The 26,756-nt window shown below is 27.5% G+C and overlaps 3 protein-coding genes across 7 annotated transcripts in view; 2 read left to right on the top strand and 1 right to left on the bottom strand.

Annotated features, from left to right (window-relative positions):
• The window catches only part of LOC127280706 (fibrillin-1-like), a 79,177-nt gene extending 56,845 nt beyond the window's left edge, over positions 1–22,332 (top strand). For 2 of the 4 annotated variants that reach the window (XM_051303897.1, XM_051303895.1), the window contains exons 8-22: positions 1,294–1,551; positions 1,677–6,251; positions 6,398–6,511; positions 6,586–6,696; positions 6,754–6,859; positions 6,921–7,110; positions 7,234–7,423; positions 8,263–8,377; positions 10,613–10,749; positions 12,867–13,006; positions 14,806–14,908; positions 15,481–15,506; positions 16,367–16,438; positions 16,651–16,840; positions 21,446–22,332. In XM_051303897.1, coding sequence (XP_051159854.1) covers positions 1,294–1,551; positions 1,677–6,251; positions 6,398–6,511; positions 6,586–6,696; positions 6,754–6,859; positions 6,921–7,110; positions 7,234–7,423; positions 8,263–8,377; positions 10,613–10,749; positions 12,867–13,006; positions 14,806–14,908; positions 15,481–15,506; positions 16,367–16,438; positions 16,651–16,840; positions 21,446–21,651 — 6,533 coding nt within the window. In that variant the 3' untranslated portion in view covers positions 21,652–22,332. Of the gene's footprint in view, positions 1–1,293; positions 1,552–1,676; positions 6,252–6,397; positions 6,512–6,585; positions 6,697–6,753; positions 6,860–6,920; positions 7,111–7,233; positions 7,424–8,262; positions 8,378–10,612; positions 10,750–12,866; positions 13,007–14,805; positions 14,909–15,480; positions 15,507–15,658; positions 16,017–16,366; positions 16,439–16,650; positions 16,841–21,445 lie in introns of those variants that run through there. The other 2 variants (XM_051303896.1, XM_051303898.1) reach the window with 2 other exon arrangements.
• Positions 17,677–21,148, top strand: LOC127280709 (GATA zinc finger domain-containing protein 14-like). Its single transcript, XM_051303916.1, has 5 exons — positions 17,677–18,038; positions 18,182–19,039; positions 19,114–20,112; positions 20,231–20,709; positions 20,923–21,148. Coding segments are annotated over exons 1-5 (2,475 nt in total). The 5' UTR covers positions 17,677–17,900; the 3' UTR covers positions 20,924–21,148.
• Positions 22,333–24,062: 1,730 nt separating the features above from the next.
• LOC127280708 (uncharacterized) overlaps positions 24,063–26,756 on the bottom strand; it is a 33,132-nt gene continuing 30,438 nt past the window's right edge. For both annotated transcript variants that reach the window (XM_051303914.1, XM_051303915.1), the window contains one exon: positions 24,063–25,191. In XM_051303914.1, the coding sequence (XP_051159871.1) occupies positions 25,081–25,191 (111 nt within the window). In that variant the 3' untranslated portion in view covers positions 24,063–25,080. The remainder of the gene's footprint in view (positions 25,192–26,756) is intronic.

The raw sequence follows: 26,756 nt of genomic DNA, 5'->3' as shown, positions 1-26,756 counted from the left end.
TTGAATTTAAATTTTTCCGAAACGTTGTTTTATTGAATATATTATTAGTGCAGAAAAATAATTTGTCAGAAATCTACTTTACCAGAATGTATATTTGGTTGAATATTAATTTGACCGAAAATTAATTTGGCAGAATTTCAATTTGATCGAATTTTATTTTGCCATAAAGTCAATTTCATCGAATTTTAATTTGGCAGAAAATTAATTTGATCGAATTTTAATTTTACTTAAATCCAATTTGATCGAATTTTAATTTGCCATAAAGTCAATTTAATCGAATTTTAATTTGGCAGAAAATTAATATGATCGAATTTTAATTTTACTTAAATCTAATTTGATCGAATTTAAATTTTCCCGAAACGTTGTTTTATTGAATATATTATTAGTGCAGAAAAATAATTTGGCAGAAATCTACTTTACCAGAATGTATATTCGTAACGAATATTAATTTGACCGAAAATTAATTTGTCAGAATTTCAATTTGATCGAATTTTAATTTGTCAGAATTTCAATTTGATCGAATTTTAATTTGCCATAATGTCAATTTAATCGAATTTTAATTTGTCAGAAAAACAATTTTGATCGAAATTTAATTTCTTGCGAAATTTTTTTCTCATAGAATTTTAATTTAGCAGAAAGGTAATTTAATAGAATTCTAATTTAGTAGAATCAAAATTTGACAAAAATTTACCTTACCAGAATGTATATATTTGTTTTGCCAGAAATTCAATTTTATTGAAAAATAAATTTCACCGAAATATTTCGTCATGTATTTAAAAATTTCATCAATTGGAAATATTATCAAGAAAATTGTGATTGATTAATTTTAAATAATTCGCGCCGAAATATTTCGGTCAAATTGATTTTCGGTGAAATTAACTTTCTAAGAAATTAATATTCTTACATTCAGATAAAGTAGATTTCTGACAAATTGTTTTTCTTTACTATTAATATTTTATAAAAACAATGTTTTCGGGAAAATTTAAATTCGGTGAAATTTAATTTCTGCGGCAAATTAAAATTCGATCAAATTTAATTTATGTAAAATTAAAATTCGATTTTCTGCCAAATTAAAATTCAATTAAATTGACATACTGGAAAATTAATTTATCTGCTGATTAAAATTCTATTAAATGTATAACTTCTAAAAAATTTTTTTTAGAGCTTATTCACATTTTTTTAACACTATTTTTTATTCATTAGTTTAATTTTTTTATTTTCACATTTTTTATTTTTTCGATTTTTTTTTATGTTTAAATTTATTAAATATGACTTTTAAATGTATAATTATAGATGTCAATGAATGTGAGGGAATGAGAAAAGTTTGTAATGAATCAAAGCAAGAGGAGTGTGAGAATACTATAGGATCTTACAAGTGTGTTGAGAAACTAAACAAGTCGTCGAAAATCCTTCAGGATGAGGATTACGATGCCGAGGAAAATGACGAGGAAGATGACGACGAGGACGAGGATTACGAGGGAATCACAGAACTTCCAGGATTAGTGAATTGTGAAGAGGGTTTTCGAAGGTCTGAAAATGGCGAATGTATCGGTAAGTAAAGATTTTTTTATATATTAAAAAAATATGACAATTTTTTTTTTTGTTTTGACAATTAATATCTAATTTTATTTATAAAATTGTAATCCATAAAAAAGAAATCGCTGCGAATTTTTCAGATATTGATGAATGCATTGAAGGTGACGGTGGAGAACCCCATGGATGTGAGGAGATTTGTATAAACGAGCAAGGAGGCTACTATTGTTCCTGTAATTCAGGTTATGATATTCAAGAAGACGGAATATCGTGCAAAGATATTAATGAATGTTTAAAAGAAAATATTTGCTCCCATTCATGTGAAAATACTGAAGGTTCTTTTATTTGCACATGTCCGAGTGGATTTACACTAAGTGATAATAAACGTAATTGTGAGGAAATTAATATCACTAAAAATTGTTCAAATTGTTCACATGAATGTAAATATACAAAAGAGGGTGCACAATGTCTCTGTCCATTTGGATATGAACTCGATTTTAATGGTTTAATTTGCATCGATATTGATGAATGCAAAGAAAATCGTTGCTCTCATTCATGTGTGAATTTAGATGGTAGTTTTCATTGTTCATGTCCAAATGGTCTTGAATTGAAAGACGATGAGAAATTTAATTGCACTGATATTGACGAATGTGGGAAAAATCATGATTGTGAATATAATTGTGAAAATATTTATGGTTCCTATAAGTGTAGTTGTCCATTGGGATTGACATTGATTGATGAAAAAAATTGTAAGGACATTGATGAATGTTCAAATCACAATTGTTCACATCAATGTTGGAATGAAATAGGAAGCTACAGATGTCTTTGTCCATTGGGTTATGAACTATCAGAAGATTCATTAAACTGTAGAGACATTGATGAATGTCAATTAAATCATGATTGTTCACATTTTTGTCATAATACACCGGGAAGTTATAAATGCACTTGTAAAGAGGGGACAATAATTGAGGATGAAAAAAATTGTCAAGATATTGATGAGTGTCTTAATAATCATGGATGCTCTGATGATTGTATTAATACTTATGGAAGTTATTATTGCTCATGTCCATCTGGTATGAGTCTAGATGAAACGGGGAGAAAATGCACCGGATGTGTAAATATAAACTGTTCACATGATTGTATTAATGAACAAGATACATATAGATGTACATGTAGAAGTGGTTTTATTTTACAAGCTGATGGTGTGAATTGTCAAGATTTGGACGAATGCCAAGAAGATGAACATGATTGCTCACATGATTGTATTAATACTTTAGGTAGCTACAAATGTGGCTGTCCAAAGGAATTAAAACTACTGAGTGATGAATTGACGTGTGGCGATCCATTTTGCGCTGAAGGATTTAGAAAAAATGGTTCTGGTTGTCAGGACATTGACGAATGTTATGAGGAGGATCATGAATGCTCGCATAATTGTATTAACGTTTATGGTTCGTACAAGTGTACGTGTCCAAATGGTTTTCATTTGAAAGCTGATCATGTCACTTGTATTGCTTCAGATCAATGTAAAGATGATATGTGTTTAAAGAAATGTATTGTGGAGAAAAATGGTTGTGAATGTCCATGGGGTTATGAATTGGAAGACAATGGTTCAAATTGCAAAGACATTGATGAATGTGCTTCAATGAATAATAATAATTGCAGTCAACATTGTCAAAATGAAGAGGGATCATATTCTTGTATTTGTTCATTGGGTTATCGACTTCAATGGGACAATCATACGTGTGAGGATATTGATGAATGTTTGGAGGGTTTACACGATTGTAATATTTGTCGTAATCTTCCCGGAGGTTATAAATGCGAATGTCCATTGGGTGAGAAATTTGCCGAGGATTCGAGAATTTGCATTTTTGATGATATTTGTCCTATTGATCATGGATGTTCGCATACTTGCGAGAGGGATAGGGATCAGACTAGATGTGGTTGTCCTGAAGGTTTTGAACTTGATGATGATGAAAAAACTTGTAAAGACGTTGATGAATGTTTAGAGGCGTCTCATGTTTGCACGCATAATTGTATTAATATTGAGGGTTCTTACTATTGTGAATGTCCAGTGGGATTTGAATTGATTGACGATAAAAAAACATGCGAGGATGTTAACGAATGTCTACTTAAATATCACACGTGCTCTGATTTTTGTATCAACACTAATGGAAGTTTTATTTGTGCCTGTCTTGCTGGTTATGAACTCAAGGAGGATCATGTGACTTGTATAGATATTAATGAATGTTTCGCTGATCATGAATGCTCTCATTATTGTCAGAATATTGCTGGTGGTTATAAGTGCTCTTGTCCTGATGATATGATGATCAATGATGATCAAAAGACTTGTAAAGAATTTGATAATTTAACAACGGATAGAATTTTGGAAACTACGATGGAAAATTTCAATTTTACAGAAGAAGATTCCACTATGGAAACAGGTACAGATAAGAATTTGGATTTTAATCAATGTTTGTTGGAAAATTGTAGTGATCCTTGTGAAAATTTTGGTTGTTCTCACGAATGTATTCGTATTATGACAAATGAAAGTGTTTTGAAAATTGAATGCAGATGTCCTGAGGGTTATAATTTAGTCAATGATGACAAGACTTGTAAGGATATTAATGAATGTTTCACGAGCAATGAAATAAATAGTATTTGCTCGTATCGTTGTGTAAATACTGAAGGAAGCTTTTATTGTGAATGTCCCAAAGGATATCAAATTGGTCCAGATCGAGTGAATTGTGAAGATATAAACGAGTGCAGTGATAATAATGCAGGATGTTCTCATTTTTGTATTAATATCGATGGTGGTGTGGAATGTGCATGTCCAAATAATTATAAACTTGAAAATGATGAAAGAACTTGTATTGAATTTAACGAATGTTCAGTGAATAATGGTGGATGTTCTCATTATTGTAATAGTCAAGAGGGAAATAATTTTTGCTCATGTCCACAAGGAATGATTCTTGCTGAAGGTAATACAAATTGTATTATAGAAAACAAATGTCTAAATAACAATGGTGGTTGTTCGGATATTTGTAATTTTATCAATGGTACCATTTTATGTGATTGTCCTTCAGGATTTCAATTAGAGGATAATAATAAATGTCTTGATATCGATGAATGTTTAAATAATATTGATAATTGTCAACACGATTGTAACAATAATTATGGATCTTTTGAATGTAAATGTAAATCTGGTTTTGTTACTAATGCAGAAGACAATACATTGTGTGACGATATTAATGAGTGTTTGACGAACAATGGAAATTGTAGTCAAGGTTGTATTAACACTGTGGGATCATTTAAATGCTCTTGTTTTATTGGTTATACTCTAGAAAATGATAATTCCACTTGTATATTATCGGACGCTTGTGGAATTGATAATGGTAATTGTTCACATCATTGTCATCAAGAAAATGAAAGGACAATTTGTTCTTGTCCACCGGGTTATAGATTGAAATCAAATGGAAAAAATTGTGAGGATATTGATGAATGTGAGGAATTTGAAAATGATGTGGAAAAAGGATGTTCTCACAAATGTATTAATCATGATGGTGGATATCATTGTGAATGTCCTGCGGGTTATGTTCTATTTGCCGAGGATAAAAAAACTTGTATTGATTTTGATGAATGTTTATTGTCAAATCATAATTGTTCTCATAATTGTTTGAATCTTTTGGGAAGTTATCTTTGTACATGTTTTGATGGACATTATCTTCATTGGGATAGATCATCTTGTTTTGATATTGATGAATGTTTAGAGAGAAATGGTGGATGTTCTGATTTTTGTAATAATACAATTGGCGGATATTCATGTAGTTGTCCACAAGGATATGAATTGTCAATTGATGAGAAAACTTGCATTGATGTTGATGAATGCAATAATGGAATGGCAAATTGCTCCTACGATTGTTTAAATATTTTGGGATCTTGGAAATGTGTATGTCCAGAGGGTCAGGATTTGGCAAATGATACACAAACTTGTATTGATATTGACGAATGTCAATTGAACAATGGTGGATGTTCTCATGCGTGTTTTAATGATCATGGAATTGGAAAATGTAGCTGTCCAATTGGATTACAACTCATTGAGAATGATAAAAATTGTATTGATATTGATGAATGTTTAATGGATAATGGAAATTGTTCGAATATTTGTATTAATTTAGAGGGGACATTTAGATGTGATTGTCCCAATGGATATTATTTGAAAGATGATATGAGAAATTGTCATGATATTGACGAATGTAGAGGGGAAAATGAATGCTCGGATATATGTTTAAATACAGAGGGAAGTTATTTTTGTAAATGTCAAGATGGTTTTTATTTGACAAAAGATGGAAAAACATGTGTTGATATTAATGAATGTGAAATTAATAATGGTGATTGTCCACATATTTGTATTAATGAAATGGGATCATTTCATTGTGATTGTTTGGCTGATTATCGTAAAATTAATGACACTTGCCATGCTCTTAATCCCTGTATGGAAAGAAATGGTGGCTGTGAACAAAATTGTAAAAATCAAGATGGATTTGCTGTTTGTTCGTGTGTTGAGGGTTTTAAGACGATGGAAAACGACACAACAAGATGTATTGATATTGATGAGTGTTCTGGTCCACATGGATGTCAACATTTTTGTATCAATACTTTTGGCTCTTTTCAATGTGGCTGCAATAATGGATATGCAGTCAAAAATTCTTCTTGTATTGGTAAGATCACTTATATGATATTAAAGTTGAATTTTAATGATGATGGATTGAGAATATTTTCAGTTTTTTAATTATATTAGAAAATTTTATTTTATTTTCAATTTAATTAAAGTGGAAAAATTAATTAATCCTTTTAATTTTATTAGATATTGATGAGTGCCTTGAAAGACCATGTAACGATAGTAAATGCATCAATGCCATTGGGAGTTTTCGATGCGAGTGCAATCCGGGTTATCGATTCGAGAATGGTGTTTGCGTAGGTTTGTAATAATTCTTTTTATTGAGATAAGAGTCAAACGTGAACAAATCAAAATTCAATTAAATTCCTCTGTAGATATTGACGAATGTGCCATGGGACATTGTCGAGGTAGTTGCCTGAATACACTTGGTTCTTATAAATGCACTTGTGATGTTGGTTTCAAATTACATGGAACCGAATGCTTAGGTTAGTATAACAATATTCGTCAAGTTAAACAAAAAAAATAATTGTCTTTCTTTTTAGAAATTAACGAATGTGAAACAAATAACGGTGGTTGCGATCATGATTGTTTCAATACTATTGGATCATTTTTATGTAGCTGTCGATTAGGTTACACACAGGATACTAGGTATGTTTTTCTTTTTTTTTACAAATTATTATTTGGGTATTATAATGATTGATAATTTTAGGGATAAGAGTAAATGCGAAGACATTGACGAATGCCAAAATCGAAATGGAGGTTGCGATAGTGTGTGTGTAAATACAGAGGGAAGTTATCACTGTGTTTGCAGCAATGACACAATTTTATCTGACAATGGAAAGACCTGCGTTTCCCGAATTTCGAAATGTCGTGCACTAAAAGTCCCACTCTATGGAGAGGTATAATAGAAAATTTATAAAAATTAGAAACTTTTATGTAATTAAAAACTTTTTCTATAATTATTTAATATTAAAATATATTCTAATGGAAGAATTAATATTTTTTTTGGTTCTTAATATAAGATTCGATGCCCGGGTCATTCATCAGGTGCGACAGATTATCCAATGGGTGCACGTTGCTATATTAGATGCCATAATGGATTCAAGCTTGAGGGTGCTCACGCTCGAGATTGCGAGGCCGAAGGTCGTTGGAATGGGAAGGAACCAAGTTGCATTCGAGAATACACTCCATTGGATCGTCCCTTCTACTCAGGTTCATAATTAGTATATATACACTCACACTCTCAGCTCCTTACTCCATTATATCATTACGATAACAACGTGTTAGGATTACAACACAATGTTTGCAAAATCAGCTGCATGCGTTCAATTAGTCAAATGGAAGCTTTAAACAGCTTTTAATAATAGAAAGTCCGGTTGTTGAGCTTGCTGCTAACGAGGTCATACTTTAACGCCATGGCCTTAACGAGCTTACCAGCTCTCGTTTAGCTTTTTAGTTCTCGTTCTCCTTCTTTAAACCGACTTTTTTGCACCATTGCCTCTTGACTTGTTTTACCTCTCATATTATTGTTTCGGCTAATGAGTGTACAACTTTTTTTTTTCAATGCGCAACAATAATATTGTTTAAGTTTTTTTTAAAACTCAATTTCAAACATTTTTTTTATTTCATAAAATTAGTGACGAAATTTTATTTATTAAACTACCAGAGAGGAAAATTGATAGATATTATATCAAATATGGGACAATCGAGCGGATTATATGAAATATTCTATATCCTGGGATTATAAATATGACGTTTATACGCGGATAATTTAAATTATAAAAGAGATTATTCAGGGATTATAATTTTAAATATTCACGAAATGATCAACAAAAATTAATTTTTTTACTATTAAAAATAAAAAATTAAAATTATAAATTTTCTAATACTAATTCACTCTTAGAAAAAGGAAGTAAATTTAATCAAACATGTGAGTTTTTACTTTGTAGCTTGATTATCGAATTTACACGCGAGAAGATAAATTCACCTTGTGGAAGTGATGTATATAGAAGGTGGCAGAAAGGTGGCAACTCATTCGAATCTCATTTCAGACATGCCGCGACCATACATCAGGTGTCCGAGTAGCGTAGACGTGGAACTTTCGTCGAGGCAGAGAACCGTTCGAGTTTCCTTCCCTCAACCCAAGTCCAACGTGGATTGGTGGAGGTACTTTTCTTTTGTTACTTTTCTTTTTTTTTTTTTTTTCTTTTTTTTCATGTCCTCTCGAGACACTTTTACTTCGAGCTCTTGAGGTCCGAGTTCACAATGACTCTTCTTTTAAGATTTTCTTTTTTTTTTTTCCTCTCGAGATGTGGATACAAGTGTATATCGATCAGCTTTCTACTATATATATATATATATACACACATGCTATAAATTCCAAACGAGATTAAAACCAGTTCAAATCAAGCAGCCGTCAATCATTCTCAATTCAATCTCCATTGCCGACAAAAGTTACATATATAAGTTATATAGCAATCACAAGTGTGTCCAATAATTTCCCTCGATAATAATAATTGTGAAAAAAAAAAAAATTTCTTTCAAATAGAAAAAAATTTTTCAACACACAATTTTAATAAATTAGATAATAATAAAAATAAATAAAGTTAATCAAACATTTGGTTCAATAAAATTTACTGTATAAAAAGAAAGTACTAAAATACAATGAAAAAAAAATTTATTTGATTCAAATACCGGTGTATGTTTGGTTATTATCAAATAAATATTTACTTGAATCAAATATTTCAGTATTTGAATCAAATATTTCAGTATTTGAAGCAAATACCATTTATTTGATTCAAATAAGAAATATTTGATTCAAGTAAATATTTATTTGATAATAACCAAATATACACCGGTATTTGAATCAAATAATTTTTTTTTTCAGTGTAAGTATCCATTTTAGGTATCAAAATAGAAACCATAGAAACCCCGCACCATTTACATGAGAATTTATGGGGTCCGGTGAAATTTTCTGCAACTTTGAACTTTTGTAGTTTTTTGACCTCCTGAACAAAAAATGTAAATGGCAAAATTCCAAAAAAATGGACAGATTTTTTAAAAATTGAGGTTTAAGTTTAAAAAATAGTGTTAAAAGCGAAAAAAATTCAAAAATGAATAAAACCAAAACAACTAAACAAACTTTCTTAAAACTCGTTAAAAAAAATTATTTTTAAACCTTTTTTCGCCAGTCTGCATCGGGTATTTTGAATTTTGAAAAACTATCATCGAATTCGTAATTAGCGACCCCGAAAACCCCCGAGTAACAAGATTTAAGGGAATTCAATGTATTTAAAAAAAATCGTCGGCCATTTTGGATCCGCCATTTTGGATTTTGAAAAACTATCATCGAATTCGTAATTAGCGACCCCGAAAACCCCCGAGTAACAAGATTTAAGGGAATTCAATGTATTTAAAAAAAAATCGTCGGCCATTTTGGATCCGCCATTTTGGATTTTCAAAAATTGACATCGAATTCGTAATGAGCGACCCCGAAAACCGTCGAATAGCGAGTTTTACGACAGTTTGTTTACTTCTTTTGGTTTTACTCATTTTTGAATTTTTTTCTCTTTTATTTTTTTAAACTTAAACCTCAATTTTTAAAAAATCTGTCCATTTTTTGGAATTTTGCCATTTACATTTTTTGTTCAGGAGGTCAAAAACTACAAAATTATAAAGTTGCAGAAAATTTCACAGGACCCCAAATTCCCATGTAAATGGTGCGGGGTTCTTTAGTATCTAAAGTCGTTATTAAATTAAATACCTTTCAATTATATAGTGTTTGAATTTATTTGAATAAACCAAACGTTTATTTAGATCAAATAATTTTTTTTGAATCAAATTAAATTAATTGAAAAATTGTGTTAATAGAAAAAAGGTATTTTTTAGTTAAAACAAAATTTTCTGAGTAGGAAAAATTTATACTAAAAATAGTAATAAAATTAAGATCCTGTTTTTTTTTTTTTTTATTTTTTATTAATTCGAAATTTGGAATAAAATTTGAATTTTGATTTCCCTTTGCAAAGCCACATGAGGGCTTTAAAATTCGATATTGAGAGATATGATTGGCAGCTGTGTGAGTTGGAAAATGCAAGAGAGAAAGTCCGAAAGCTAATCTGGAGGATTTCTGAGTCAGTATTATATATATGAATGACATATATATATGTGCGTTTTAGGGAAGAGGGGGATTATTTTTTTAATACACTCTGAGCTTGATGTAGCGCAGTTTTTACAATGTTTTATTTGTATAAAACTCTCGAGCTTCATGTACATTTGTTACATGAATTTTGTATATTTTGTACACTCCTTTAGTGAAACCAACGGTGTGGTTTAATTTGGTTTAATTTACTGTGTATATTTCTCTTTTGTGACTGCAATATTGTAATGTGACGAGAAACCTAGGTTCGTGGATGCCTCGCCGGCCTGGGGAAAACAATTACAAGCGGATTTACCCGCTGGCATCACTATGGTCACTTTCACAGCATGGTCTCTCACATCCAATTATACCAGTAGCTGCAGGCTCATGATTCGTGTTCGAGGTAAGTGAAATTAACAATTAGGTGACATTTTTTTTTTTTTTTTTTTTTGTGAATCGCATTGTTTGTAAATTTAATATATTTCTTAGAAATTATATTAGGGAATAAGTAATATTTGCAAAAAAATTTTTTTTCACGTTCTTGACTGTTATCTAGAATTAGTGATAAATGACGTAGTTGTTGTGAGGGAAAATTAAGGAATTGTTGTAATTTTTAGATAAGTGGTAAAAGTAAGTTTCAGTCAGACGTAAATTTGGTGAAATCTTTTTTTTAATAGTATTTTATAAGTTTTTTATTTTTTTATAAGTAGTAAAAATGGTTTTTAGTAAGACAGAAGTTCTGTCGAATTTTATTAAATTTTTCTAAGTAGTAAAAATGATTTTTAGTCAGACAGAAATTCTGTAAGATGAAGTCATTTTTCCATAAGTAGTAAAAGTAAATTTTAGCAACACAAAAATTTGGTGGAAACTTTTTTAAAAATTTTTATAAGTAGTAAAAACGAGTTTTAGTCAGACCGAAATTCCGTACGATGAAGTCATTTTTCTATAAGTAGTAAAGGTATATTTTAGTCAAACAGAAATTTTGTGGGAACTTTTTTTAAAAAAATTTGTAAGTAGTAAAAATGGTATTTAGTAAGACAGAAGTTCTGTCAGATTTTTTAAAATTTTTATAAGTAGTAAAAGTGATTTTTAGTCAGACAAAATTTCTGTAAGATGAAGTCATTTTTATTTAAGTAGTAAAAGTAAATTTTAGCCACACAAAAATTTGGTGGAGACTTTTTAAAAAAAATTTGTAAGTAGTAAAAATGACGTTTAGTCAGACAGAAATTCAGTGAATTTTTTTTAAATTTTTATAAGTAGTAAAAGTGATTTTTAGTCAGACAGAAATTCTGTAAGATGAAGTCATTTTTCCATAAGTAGTAAATTTTAGCCACACAAAAATTTGGTGGAAACTTTCTTCAATTCTTATAAGTAGTAAAAACTAGTTTTAGTCAGACAGAAATTCCGTACGATGAAGTCATTTTTCTATAAGTAATAAAAGTATATTTTAGTCAGACAGAAGTTTGGTGGAAACTTTTTAAAAAAATTTTGTAAGTAGTAAAAATGACGTTTAGTCAGACAGAAATTCGGTGAAATCTATTTTTAATTTTTATAAGTAGTAAAAGTGATTTTTAGTCAGACAGAAATTTTGTAAGATGAAGTCATTTTTCCATAAGTAGTAAAAGTAAATTTAAGCCAAACAAAAATTTGGTGGAAACTTTTTTTAAAATTTTTATAAGTAGTTAAAATGAGTTTTACTCAGACAGAAATTCCGTACGATGAAGTCATTTTTCTATAAGTAGTTAAAGTATATTTTAGTCAGACAGAAGTTTGGTGGGAACTTTTTTAAAAAAATTTATAAGTAGTAAAAATGACGTTTAGTCAGACAGAAATAAGGTGAAATCTTTTTTTAATTTTTCTAAGTAGTAAAAATGGTTTTTAGTAAGACAGAAGTTCTGTTGAATTTTTTTTTAAATTTTTATAAGTAGTAAAAGTAATTTTTCGTCAGACAGGAATTCTGTAAGATGAAGTCATTTTTTCCATAAGTAGTAAAAGCAAATTTTAGTCAGACAGAAATTTTGTAAGATTGTGTTATTTTTATTTAAGTAGTAAATGTGCCTTTAGTCAGACATGAATTTCTTACGATGAAATCATTTTTCCAATAAGTAGTTAAAAGTAAATTTTATCCAGTCAAAAATTTGTTGGAAAATTAAAAAAAAATTTATAAGTAGTAAAAATGAATTTTTAGTCAGACTGAAATTCTATGGGATCGTTTTTTAAATTTTTATAAGTAGTAAAAGTAACTTTTAGTCAGACAGAAATTCTTCAAAATGCCAGCATTTTTCAATAAGTAGTAAAAGTAAATTTTATCCAGACATCATTAAAGTTAAAATCATTGTTATTAATTTATATCTATCAGTAAAATACAACTTTAGACAAACTCATTAAATTTTTGGTATAAACTTGTTTGCAGAGAAAACTTTTTTTTAATTTTCTAAATTGGCAATTGTATAAAAAATAATTAGAATCAATAGTAAAAAAATAGTTTTATATATTTCATCTTTGTTTTTTTTTTTGCAGACAATGAAAATCCAAAAGTTCTGACGTGTCCAACATCGTTTGAAGTTAGATTAGAACATGGAGAAGCGGGTCGAATTGTTTTTTGGCAAGAACCCACTTTTGAGGACAATGTCGAAATTGACAGAATTTACAAAACAAGGGTTGGTGACATTTTTTTTTCCGAGTATTAAAAAAAAGTATGTAAATTATAGAATAGAAAACGTAAATATTTATATAGAATTTTCCACGTTTTGAGAATTTTTTTTTTTTTTTTTGGTCTCTTTTTTTGAAGGGTGTTATTTTAGAAACTAATTTTATTTAACATTTTCGTGCTAACTATTAAAATATCTTATTATGGATCTAAATTCCAGGTACATAAACAATATAGTTAATGACAAAAGTTGGAAATTTGTAATTATCCTTTCACTGAAATTTGCCTTATTATTTTAATATTTAATGACCTGTCAGTTATCTTTTGAACGAAGTGTTATGCTAAAACACTAATTTTATTTCTAAACATTTTTTTTTTTTTTTTTTGAATAATTTTTTTCAACTTTTATACGCAGATTTGAAGAATTGACGAATATTTTTTTTTCAAACTAGTCAAATTTTAATAGTTAAATAAAGAAATTCAAAAACAAAAAGAAAACTTGGTTAGTAATTAAAATTGGATTTTAAAATTTTAGTTTGACAAAGATTATCTTATCGATTGTAAAATATTTTATACTAATATCCACGAGAGGTTAATTGGTTTTCGAAACAAGTTTCTCAATATTTATATATATATATATAGAGAGAGAGAAGTGATATATTTTTAGTACAAACTCTCGTGTTCCTAATCAATTTTAATGCCTAAAAAAAGTAATTTTCAATCTAGAGGATTCCTCTAAAATAAATGCATATTTTCCTCTTAATTTTGGTATCAAAATTATTATTCTTCATTTAAGAGGATTTTCCTCTTAAATTAAATGTCGACATCCAAACCTCGTAAAATTGTTTTTAATGTCAAAGCCATCAATAAAATAATTATAATTTCAATCAAATAATAAAATCTTTGCAGAAAATACATTTTTAAATTAAAATTAAGTAAAATTATAATAGTTCATTTCAATATAATAATAAAAATTGTTTTTTAATATAACATTAACAATGTCATGTTTTTGGTTAATTATCAACATTTTATATTGATAATTAAAATACAAAAAATAAGTTTTCATTAATCAGTTGTAATGATCAACGAGATTTTCAGCGCAAAAATAATTTTAAAACATGATGATATGTTTAAAAGTTAACATTTTTTATAGGACAGAAAAAAATTTCATATATGAAATTATTTAACGTTTTAAAACTTTTTTAAAAAAGTAAATAAAAAGATTTAAAAAATTCGAAAGATTCAAAAATGGGGTTATAGTATTTCTATTTACCTGAGTAGTAAAATTTCACAAGAAATATCCAAATTTTTTTAAATCTAAAAATAGCGTTAAAAATATTCATTTAATTTGAATTTAACTATATTTTCTGTATTTTTAATAAAGCAAATCCATTTTTTTGTCCTTTTTGTTGACATTTTACCAGAAATATTAAAACTGAAAGGTTAAAAAACAACTTCACAACTATCATACCCAGGGAAAGGGATCAAACGATTACATTATTTTTTTCCGTTTCCTTTTTTTAAATCTTCTAAATTTAAAACGGAAAATCTTAATTAAAGAGGAAAATACAAAAGGAATCCTTTTGTCATTCTTCCATTAAAATGAAGAATAAAAATATTCTACATTTCAATTGAATAATCTTGTTTTAAGAGGAAATATTTAGAGGATATTAGAAGAGGAATTTTCCTCTAAGTATAAGATTACTTTTTTTTTGGGTGGCGAAAAGGAAAAGGCAGTCGTTTACTGCAATTAAATCACAACACCTGTTCAAAAAGGTTAATTCCTACATTCTGTACTCATTTCCCCAGGAACCTGGACAGCAGTTGTACCCCGGTATTCACAACGTGCGCTACATTGCTTCCGATGCTGCCGGAAATCGAGCTGAATGCCACTTCTCTATACACGTTCGAGGTAAATTTATGCGACACTATTCACGCGCGGGGGCAATGTCACAAGTTTCAATACCGCTTTTATAACCAATTTTCCTCTTCATCTGATATGTGGAACGCAATGATTTTGACTGATTGAGATTACAAATTTTCATCTCGCACTGACATTGAAGAATTGTTATTGAAAATCAAATATATTTATATAAATCATCAAAACTTTCTCTATAAATTTAAATAATTTGCGTTCTTTATTTGCAAATTAGAGAAATAGTACAAAAATTAGTTTTTTCAGAATTAATCGAAAAAAATTTTTTAAATTAACAATTTTAATAATTATTTTTAAATGATAATAAAAAGAATAAAAATAATAACTAATAAAAATTAAAATTAATTAATTAATTAATTACTAATTAAATTAAAACTAACTCTATTTAATAATAAATAATAATAATAATAATAATAATAATAATAATAATAATAATAATAATAACTGAAAAAAATAATAACTAAAAAAATAATTACTTTTTTAATTATAATTAAAAAAAAATAGTGAGAAATACGATAATAATTTGTATCTTTTTTTTTTATCAACAGAGGCTGAACGTTATCAAAATTCTGAGGTAAGTCATTATCAAACCCTTTTGCTCATTTAAAAATAAAAAGCACAACTTTTAGATGTCATTTTCGTTTTTATTCTTATAAAGATTTCTTCTTCATTTTATGCTGGGTCACGTGGTCATACTTTCTTTTTTTCTTTTTTTTTCTTTCTTAGAAAGAGAAAGAAAATTGAGAAAAAGTAAAATAAAACGGATTCCTGGTTGAGAGAAAATGTTACTAGAGAAGTGAACTGTGGAAAAGGGTGGGGGGAGGGGGAAGAAGGGAAAGGGCGCGAGATGTATACGAAAGGTCGAAGGAAAGCCTGATTGTTTCAAGAAAAGTAGATTAAAGCAAGAGAAAGAGAGAGAGAGAAAAGCTTTTGCAGAAGGCATCAATGGAAAGTTTTTGTGTATTTTTATCTCGAAAGATTCTTAATGTCTTTCGCATTTTTTTTTTCCCTACTTTAATTTTACTGTCTATCTACTCCATTACAATAAAATTTTAATTGTTTTTCCCTCTCTTTTATTACTTTCATTTTTCATTTAGTTTTTATTGTTTTCTTTTTTTTTTTTTTTTATAAACAAAATATTGATTTTTATTTATGTGAAATCAATTGAAATTAATTCATTCGAATTTTTATTATTTTTTTTAAAGAAAAATTAGTTGGAATTTTATTTTTCAAAATTATTTTCGATTTAATATAAATTGTATTTGAATTGATTTTATTTATTTTATTTATTTTTATTAAATTATGAATGAATGATGATGAAATGAATTATGAATGATGATTATAATTTTGAATGAATTATGATTTTATGAAATTTTTTTTTTTTTAAATCGAATAATTTGAACATTTATAAATTATTTATATTTAATTTTATAGAACAAAATTTATAAGAAGATGCTAATATGTCCTGATCGTCCGCCTCAAGTAGTGCCTGAAAATTCATTTAGAGTGAGTTAAATATTTTCTTATTTAATTATTATCTTTTTTTTTTTTTTTTTTTTTTTTTTTTTTTTATTTTATAGCTAAAATTAAATAATCTTGTTTAATTTTATCGAAATGGAAAATATACTCTTTATTTTATATGTTCTAATAATAATTTTGAATTTTCGTGATATAAAATATAAATGATGAGAGAGAGAGAGAAACTTTGATCTTTACAGATTCCTCGCGGGTGTTACACCAGATATACTCGTATATTTTCTGGAACGTATGCAGTTCAAAATTATCGTACTCACTCACGTCGACAGGATGAGTATAGCACTAGAGCTGCTGCCTATCATCAAGTGCATCCAATTTTGCGAACGCGACAACAGGATCAAACACGAGTGTATCCCCTCGTCAACTGTAAGTGTATGTGTTGTTGCTTGTGTCTTTTTTCATACTAATTTTTTAAATAATTACTTTTCATCTTTCTTCTCTAATTTTTTCCTTTATATATGTCCAATTTTTTCATCACAAAACATTTTGAAACAAAAAAAATTTAATTCATTTAAAAAAATATAAAGAGAACATTTTTTTTTTTAAATCAAAGAAAATTATTTGTTTTTTTAAATTGAAAATAAAAAGAGAAAACTTTTTTCAAAAAAAAAGGTTTTCAAAAAAAAGAATGAACAATATTTCTAGTAGAAGAAGAAAAATGTTTCAAATAGAAAATAAAATTCATGTTTTTTATTTAAAAATTTAAATATCATAATTAATATTAATTTTTGCATGAAAAGATTTAGAATTTTTTTTGAACTGAAAAAAAAGAAATTAATAATGTTGTCTGTGAGTGAAGCGCATATTATTTGTGGTACGATATACAAAAAGAAAATCAGTGGAACTTTATATTCTAAAATTCAGTGAATAGAATTGAAAGCTTATACTTTATTGTAACTTGTCTTTTGCCACTTTTTCATATATATATCTGCTTTTCTCATTTTTACGATTCTTGGCATCAATTTCTTTTTTCAAAAAAAAAAATTGAATACAATTTCTGTAAATAAATTTTAAAAAAAATTTTTTTTTTTTTAATGTTTCAAAACAAAAAATCATAAAACTGAATTTTGTTTATTTTTCTCAAACATAAACACAATTGGAATTTAATCAAAATTACGTAAATATCAAATAAAAATATCACGGAAAATGTGAAATTAATATTTATATTTGAAAAGCGTATACAATATTTGAAAACACATTTTTAATTTGAAGAAAAACAAAAGAGTCACGTATAACAGAAAATATGTTAATTGTATGACAGATTTTTTTTTTTTTGGTATTGAAATCGAGTTATGTTATTTTTTTTCAAAAAGGAAAAATTGATTAGTTGTGTTTGAAAAAGAAAAAAAAAAAATTGTTAATTTATTTTGATCATGAGGCTGATAGAGTCATTGAGTCCTGAACGAACTCAAACTACATTGAAATCGTCGGGATGTTAAACATCGAAGTGCCAGCAAAATTTGTATTAACCTTACAATCATTACCACCTTTTGTATTGGAAAGTCTTTTTGCATTGGTTTTGGTACTTCTTTTATCAGTGCCAATTATCACCCGAATTTATCAATTTTTCGTATGTATATAATTTTATTTTTCTCTCTAGTTTTTCTTTTTTTTTAATTTAAAAAAAAAAATTTTTTTTTTCCTAATTTGCGTATTTTTAATAATTATTATTTTTTTCTATTTATTGCATTTGAAAAAAAAATAACATTTTAGGATGATTCTGGACAAGATTTTTCAAAGTCATCACTCTCACGTAAAATCAGTTTCTCCACAATTAAACAGCGAACAATTGTTATGCACTATCCAACATCACCGATAAAATCAACATCAAGTTCAAGTCTCAGTTTAAATGTCACACCAATGCGTAATACAATTTCATCGCCAATTACAAAAGCAAGTGTTGATGTTTTGAAAAATGAAAATAAATTAAAAACTATTTTACAAGATCCACTATCATTAAATCAATCAACATCATTTGTAGCGACAAATTTTGAAGTTCCAATTGTTGATATATCATCAGTTGATTATATTGCCTATAGACATAAATTAGTTGAAGCATTATTAAAAAAACATTTCAATGAAAAACAAGCGCCAGGCGATATGGTTTGGAATACAATTTGTCTAAATTCATCAGATTCAAAAACTGAGGGTGAATTTAAAAATAAATTAGGTTATAATTTATTTGACATTGAAGATTGTCCAGAGCCAGGAAAGGCAATTAAAAAAAGAGAATTAGAATATTTACATCCATTGGATCATTTTTTAGTACAAGGATTTAAAAAACCAAAAACATCAGACAAAGCAATTGGAACAAAAGAATCAGAAATTGAAATTGATCATGTACCAGAATTAATTGGTGGCTTAAAGAAAAATAATAATAATTTTTTGTCACGTAGAAAATGCAATAGTAGAAATAATTCACAAATGACAGTTAATAGTAATTTTACTATTGATGTTGTTAATAATAATTCAAATGTCAAAATGTTTCAATTACTTAATAATGAGACTAAAAATTTGTTTCGTCGTTCGAAAGTGGATGTGAAAATTGATAATGATTCACCAAAATCACAAGTATATTTTTGCAATATATTTTTCTTTATTTTAAAATTATGTAATTAAAAAATTTTTTTTTTCCCCACCCTTAGTCGCCGCATTTGACGAGAAAACCTTCCAGAACTCCAAAAAGAAAATTAAGCTGCGGAAGTCTTCAAAAAACAAGCAAATCAGCGAGATCAAGTCAATTTACAATTTTAGATGACATGAAAAATCAGGGAATCGAGGAAAAAAAGAGAGAAGAGCAAAGTTACTTTTCAGCGAGTTCAAGTGAAGTTTGTAGTTTGCCAAGTAAAATAAAAAGTTCCAAATGTTCATTTAGATCAACAAAAAATGATGATAGTCAGCCATTTTGGTTTTTTGGAAACAAGGCAAATTCATTTAATCGAAAATACGGTGTCACACAATCAGGTGGTAAAGTATCATTAGAAAATCGAAACACTAGAGAATTACATAGTAATACATCATCGGCATCTGGAAGTCGTTGTACAACACCACGTTATAAACGATCAATAAGTCCTGAGAAAAAAATTATTATCGAAGATGACAATGAAATAATAGAAAATAAATTGACTACTAAAAAATCTCAAGAAGAAAATAATTTAAAATCAAATAAAATTAATGAAATAAATTATTCAAATTCAATTGAACAAAAAAATTTAACACTTTCATCGAATACAACATTTGATAAATTAAATTGTAATTTACCAAAAATGCCAATTAAAATTTCCAATTCATCAACAATAAGACCATCATCTTCTGGTTCACGTTGTCGTAATTCTGAATCACATTTGCCAGTGTTTATTAAAAATCATCTCAGTAGAAATAGACTAAATTCAGATAGTTTACTAGTTGAAAAGGAGGATTTTAATCGTGATGAAAAATTTCAAGAGAGGCCAAAATATTCCAAAATTAGCCGACTTCAAAGACCAAAAACAGCCAGTCCTATTTTATGTGGTGATACCAAATCAGGAAATTTGAACGATGAACTTAAAAAAAAAGGTATCAAAAGAATGGAAACGTCAAATTTACAAATAATGAAAAAAAATTCGAATCGAGATTTTCATCATTTGGAGAAATTAGAAACGCAGGTGTGAAATTATTATTATTTTTACAAAAATTTACTTTTAATTTTCTCTTGCCTTTTTAGAATTTTTCAAAAAAAAAAAAATTTCTATTTTCTAGAAAAAGTAAATTTTTTTTTTTTAGAGAGAAGAAAATGATAAGTGGTACGAATGCTCGACTCCAATGTCAAAATGGTCTTCATCAAATACTGTTAATGATTCACGAGGTTCAAAATCAAAAACTTGTAGTTTAGCAACGGTGCAAATTTCAAAACAAATTTCCCAAAATCTTGGTGTTACTGAATCAAAGTCAAATGAACCTCGAACTAAATCGAATTTTGGTTTTCAATCGAAGGCAAAATTAACGCAACTAAAAACTGATGAAATCAAAAAAAATTCTAATAGAGAAAATAATAAGAGAAGAAATTTGAAAATTGGCAATGACACACAAAATCATAAAAATAATAAAATCAAGAAAACTTTATCACAAAAAGTGAATTCTCATTCTTCTGTCATTGAGAAATTGTCAAATCATGAGAATATAATTTCATCAGAACAAAATCAAACAAAAAATGAAAAATTAGAAAATCAAATTGTCAACGAACAGTTAAACGTTCAACGATAGTAATTTTTTTTTTTAAATAAATTTTTTGTATTTAGAAATTTGTTTATTTTTGTGTAATTTGTCTTTAAAAGCTGTTTTTGACATTTTTTTTTAATTTTCGAAACCTTTAATATTGTTTTATGAATATAAATTTTTTGCTCTGACCAAGAGAAACTTGCCTTTTTGGTTCACTTGGGAGAGACGTAGAAACTTTCTTTTTTTTTTTTTTTCAGAAAAATATAACTTTTATGGAATAAATTTCAACTTGAAAGTCAAATTTTTTTTGCTGAATATAAAAATATGAAATATATATAAGAGATTTTTAAAAAAAATGTTATTAATTTTGAAAGTAGAACAAAATGTACCAGATGTGTTATTGTCTTGTATAATGTGAGTTCAAAATAGTGGAGGAAACAATTTACAAAAAAGAGAAGAAAATTATTCTTGGTAAAGATAAAAATCCATTAGAGAAAAAAAAAACCTACATTAATATATTATTCTCATAAAAGATTAAATAAACTTTATTTATTATATAATAAACTTTTTTTTCTAAATAGACATTTTTTGATATAAAAACTTTTTTAAAAATTAAAATAAGTATCAAATAAATTAAAAATATGAAATAAATAAAAAAAAAAAAATGATAATATCGGGAAAGTAAGAGCAAATGCACCAGATTGCTTATATGATTGTAAGAATAACTTTTTCAGAAAGTGATAAAAAAAATTGTAATAAAAATGTCTATAATTTTTCTAGATGAACAATCCAGTCAGAGGGAGTATCATTTGCAGCAGTTGCAAAGCCATCAGTATCTGCAAAAGCAACAGATGTTACAAAGGCAGCAGCAATTGCAAAGACAACATCAACATTATCAGGGAACTGATCACAATTCTCGAACAAACGGTTATAGCAGAGGACGCGTTGAAACCAAAATACTCTCCCGACGTAAATGTTGTACGTAGACAAAATATTTATAATATGAAAAAAAAAAAATTCAAGAATCTCCTTGTATCGAAAAATTCACTCATTTTCATAAAAAATAATAATTAATTATTACAATTCATCCAAAAAAAAATAAAAAAACATCTTTAAGAATTAAACATAATATTTAGAATTAACGAAAAAAAAATTTTTTTAATTTTATATCCAGAGCATTGTAATCAAATTATAATAGAGTATATATAGTTTATTTTAAATTTACGCTCAAAAATATACCGGTTTGAATTATTATTATTATTAATAATATAAAAAAAATGTAGTTATACAATTTTTAAATGAAATCTTTTGTTACAAAAAACCTTTATGAAAAGACTCATTAAAAAGAATAATTTAAAATCTGAAGGTGCTGAAGACATCGCCAACTCGGTTTTCTTTTTAACGAAAAAAAACGCCTTTTCTTTTTATATATACCATTTCTTTAAACAACACGAGTCTTTTGTAAATAATCCTTGACTGTTTATTTTTGAAAGACTGCAAAAATGTTGAGATTAAAAAAAATATGAATAAATAAAGAAATATTTATTATAATGAAAAATGAAACAATTTTTTATTTTATTAAATAAAAAAAAAGAAGGAAAAGAAAAAAAATTCAAACATTTTGTATAACGATTAGTTTATAGTCTAATTATTAGGAAAAATATGTATGTGCCTTAAAATATAGTCTAATTTTTGTATATCTAAACTTTTTTATTTTATAATAAATAATGAATAAATTCAATTTTGTAATATATTTATTAGATAAATTTTTATACACATTGTGTCACATATTTTATATATATATATATTTTTTTTTAATATATATAATTGATCGTAATTATTGTATCAATGATATGCGAGTGGAATTACAATAAATCACTTTTTATCATTTATTTTCAATTTTAAAATGATCTCGTTATTATTAACGCCAAAATACTACCATATTCGCTACATTGAATTTCATGATCGAATGAATTTGTAATTAAATTGATATATAATTAATCTGATAATTAATTCGATAAACAATGAATTGATTACGATAATGAAGATTTCAGTGAATTTTCATTGATTCAGTTCACATTACAATTACACGAATCGATAATTGCATTTTCCGTTCACTCAGCAATTCAAACTTTTCTCGTTTTTTTCTCCCCCCCCCTTTTTTCAACTTTTTTTTTCCCCCTTCATTATACTTTTAGGAAAGTGTCACTTCCAGGAAAATAATTAACTGGAACTCTTCGACAGTTAAGAGAGTTCGTTCAGTTGGGGTTTTTTTTTTCCTTTCCTTGAAAAATTGATTTGCAACACTTTTAGAAACTTGAAAACAAAAGTAAATGAAGTTTATATATGTGTTTTTTTTTTTACACTTTTATTTGTATTCACATTCATTCGAGATAAAATTTACTTTTCCATCTACTCTACAAAATTAGTAATAATTCACTCGTAAAATTTTTGTTATTCCAATATGAAAAATTAAATTTTTTTTTTTAAACTCAAATAATAATAAAATCTTTAAAATAATTTTCTTCTTGAAATGAAGAAATATTTGCTGTTATGCTAAATGAATATACAAAAACTATTTATGTGGAAAAGAAATTTTTTTTTTTTAATAGAAGAACCTTAATTTCTATTCGGTAAAACTATTTTTATAGTCAATATTTTAAATTTCTATTTTACGTATGATCTTCTATATATATTCATCATGAGCATGTTGAATAATTTTTCTTCATGAAAAATAATACATATATATATTTAATTTTCGTTAAATAATATTGCAGTCGTTGTTGATCTATTTTTAAATGAGAAAGCCCATAGTAAAAATAGATTGTATATAATATGTGCAAGCAAAAACTGGGTTAAAGTCGTGAGAAAACTTTCAAAACTATGAATAAAAGATTTTTACTTTATTTTTGAATCTTAAGTGAAAATAAAAAATTATTTTTCATGTCAAAAATTCGCACTTTTTTCGTCCCAGGATAAAAGAATGGAAAAAAAATTAATAAAAGTGAAATAGCAATAAATTGTCAACTTTAAATAAATATATATATATATATAGAGAGAATTTTATCTACATTTCAGAAATCTTTTCTCCTCATGTATATAGTGAATGTTTCAATTAAAGTTTAATTTAAATTTTAATTAATATAGGATAATATCAGTCGACTGTACCACTTCCACTTAAATTTAAGTGAATCCTAAACCCAATATCAACTGCACAAATTGCCCCATAAGCAGTTTAAGCTTCAGTTAATTCTCAAGGGTGTTTCTATAATGCATCATATAGTGAAATGTAATATTCTAGTTACAGAGGTGGGTGCTATTTAATTTAAATTTCTTCTTCTTTTTTTTCGAAAACAATAAATAAAAGTTTACAAAAAATAGTAATTCAAAAAATTCCTTTTTAAAATCAATTGAAAGTAAGTTAGAGGGTCAATTATGATAAATATTATTCATAAATAAATTTAGTCATGGATCGTTTTCTGACCTTCGCGAGATTTTATGAGAAGCTTCTTACCCCCGGGCAATAACGTCATTTGTTTCATGTTTCCTTAATTTTTGTGTAGATATACATTTTTATAAATATAATTATGTAAATATAAATATATATATATTTATATCCATATAATTATATTTATTTATTATGTACAAGTACAGAGTGTAATTACGATGTCCGATATAATTTTTCTTTTTTTTTTTTTTTGCCATTTTTAAATATAAAGGAAAATATTTTTGTTCACTTTCATTCGCGTATAACTTTATTTATGGGAATCATGAAGAAAACATATATGTAGGGCAAGAGGGAGCGGTACATCGTGGACATAATTTTCATGCGAAGCGACAGCACAGACATTTACGTAGCTCTGATTACATCCTTGGTAACATATATCCTTCTGGTACTTTAAATCGTTAACCCTCAAGCAAATGCCAGTCAATCACGTGCGACATAATACAACCGACCGCACACGTTCAAAAAAAATTTTTTCCCTCTTTATCTTCATTGAAAAAGAAAAAAATTATTATTTATCACCTCAATTTTCTGCTTTCAATTTATTAATAATGGCAAAAAAAAATTTATATATATATACTATTTATGAATAAATAAAATAATTAATTTTTTACATGTAAAAAATCATCAAAAGAAGGCGTTGTGGGAAAGACTTAAATGTTTTACAGCCGTTGACGAAAAAAAAAGAAAAAAAGGAAGCTCTTGGACTTTAGCGCGACACGATCTTGTTTCTGGTAAAAGCTGAATCCATTATGGGCCGTGTGCTTGAGAAAGAAAATGAGAGATGCAATTTCCATTTATATTACCTTACCGATATTCAGTTCTTCTTTCCAAGTTTTATCTCTCGTTCATAGAATTTTTTTTTCGCCCCCTCCTCATCCCCCCCTCCAACACCCCCTTTTTCATTCTACTACGCCTGACGTAATACAACAGTAAAGATGCACTTCGTTGTCCATCCAGCTTCGTCGCTTGCCTCGTACTCAATTTTGTGTCCTCCAATGCTAAAAGAACGTCCCGGACTCTAGAAAAAACAAATTATAAACATTCTTTGTGTATAAATTATACTAATTTCCCATTTTTTTTTTCTTCAAGTTTAATATATCTTTATATTGAAATTATATTAGAAAATTCTAATAATAACACAGTCGGACACGATTTTTGACTCAAAAAAAAAAAATCCAAACATTTTCGGAAACTAGGCCCTAGTAACTAACTTTTGCCATAGTAACTTTTGCCAAAGCAACTATTGCCATAGTAAGTAACAATTGCCATAGTAACTTTTGCCAAAGCCACTATTGCCATAGTAAGTAACTGTTGCCATAGTAACTATTGCCCTAGTAACTAACTGTTGCCATAGTAACTAACTGTTGCCATAGTAACTTTTGCCATAGTAACTTTTGTCAAAGTAACTATTGCCATAGTAACTATTGCCATAGTAAGTAACTGTTACCATAATAACTTTTGCCCTAGAAACTAACTTTTGCCATAGTAACTTTTGTCAATGTAACTATTGCCATAGTAACTAACTGTTGCCCTAGTAACTAACTGTTGCCATAGTAACTTTTTCCAAAGTAACTATTGCCATAGTAACTTTTGCCATAGTAACTTTTACCATAGTAACTAACTTTTGCCATAGTAACTGCTGCCATAGTAAGTAACTTTTGCCATAGTAACTTTTGCCAAAGCAACTATTGCCATAGTAACTATTGCCATAGTAAGTAACTGTTACCATAATAACTTTTGCCCTAGAAACTAACTTTTGCCATAGTAACTTTTGTCAATGTAACTATTGCCATAGTAACTAACTGTTGCCCTAGTAACTAACTGTTGCCATAGTAACTTTTTCCAAAGTAACTATTGCCATAGTAACTTTTGCCATAGTAACTTTTACCATAGTAACTAACTTTTGCCATAGTAACTGCTGCCATAGTAAGTAACTTTTGCCATAGTAACTTTTGCCAAAGCAACTATTGCCATAGTAACTATTGCCATAGTAACTAGCTTTTGCCATAGTAACTTTTGCCATAGTAACTTTTGCCATAGTAACTGTTGCCATAGTAACTATTTCCAAAGTAACTATTGCCATAGTAACTTTTGCCATAGTAACTTTTACCATAGTAACTAACTTTTGTCATAGTAACTGCTGCCATAGTAACTATTGCCATAGTAAGTAACTTTTGCCATAGTAACTTTTATCATAGTAACTAACTGTTGCCCTAGTAACTAACTTTTGCCATAGTAAATTTTGTCAAAGTAACTATTGCCATAGTAACTTTTGTTATAGTAACTTTTACCATAGTAACTAACTTTTGCCATAGTAACTGCTGCCATAGTAACTATTGCCATAGTAAGTAACTTTTGCCATAGTAACTTTTGCCAAAGCAACTATTGCCATAGTAACTTTTGCCATAGTAACTGTTGCCATAGTAACTTTTATCATAGTAACTAACTTTTGCCATAGTAACTTTTGTCAAAGTAACTATTGCCGTAGTAACTAACTGTTGCCATAGTAACGGTTTTTAAAGTAACTTTTGCCATAGTAACTTTTGCCATAGTAACCTTTGCCATAGTACCAACTGTTGCCAT

Source organism: Leptopilina boulardi, unplaced genomic scaffold (assembly GCF_019393585.1).
Source record: "Leptopilina boulardi isolate dan_hultmark-lab unplaced genomic scaffold, ZJU_Lbou_2.1 LbouV2_249, whole genome shotgun sequence".
Taxonomy (NCBI): Eukaryota; Metazoa; Arthropoda; class Insecta; order Hymenoptera; family Figitidae; genus Leptopilina; species Leptopilina boulardi.
Note: the sequence above shows the minus strand (reverse complement) of the source record. Positions and strands in the feature narration are given on the sequence as shown.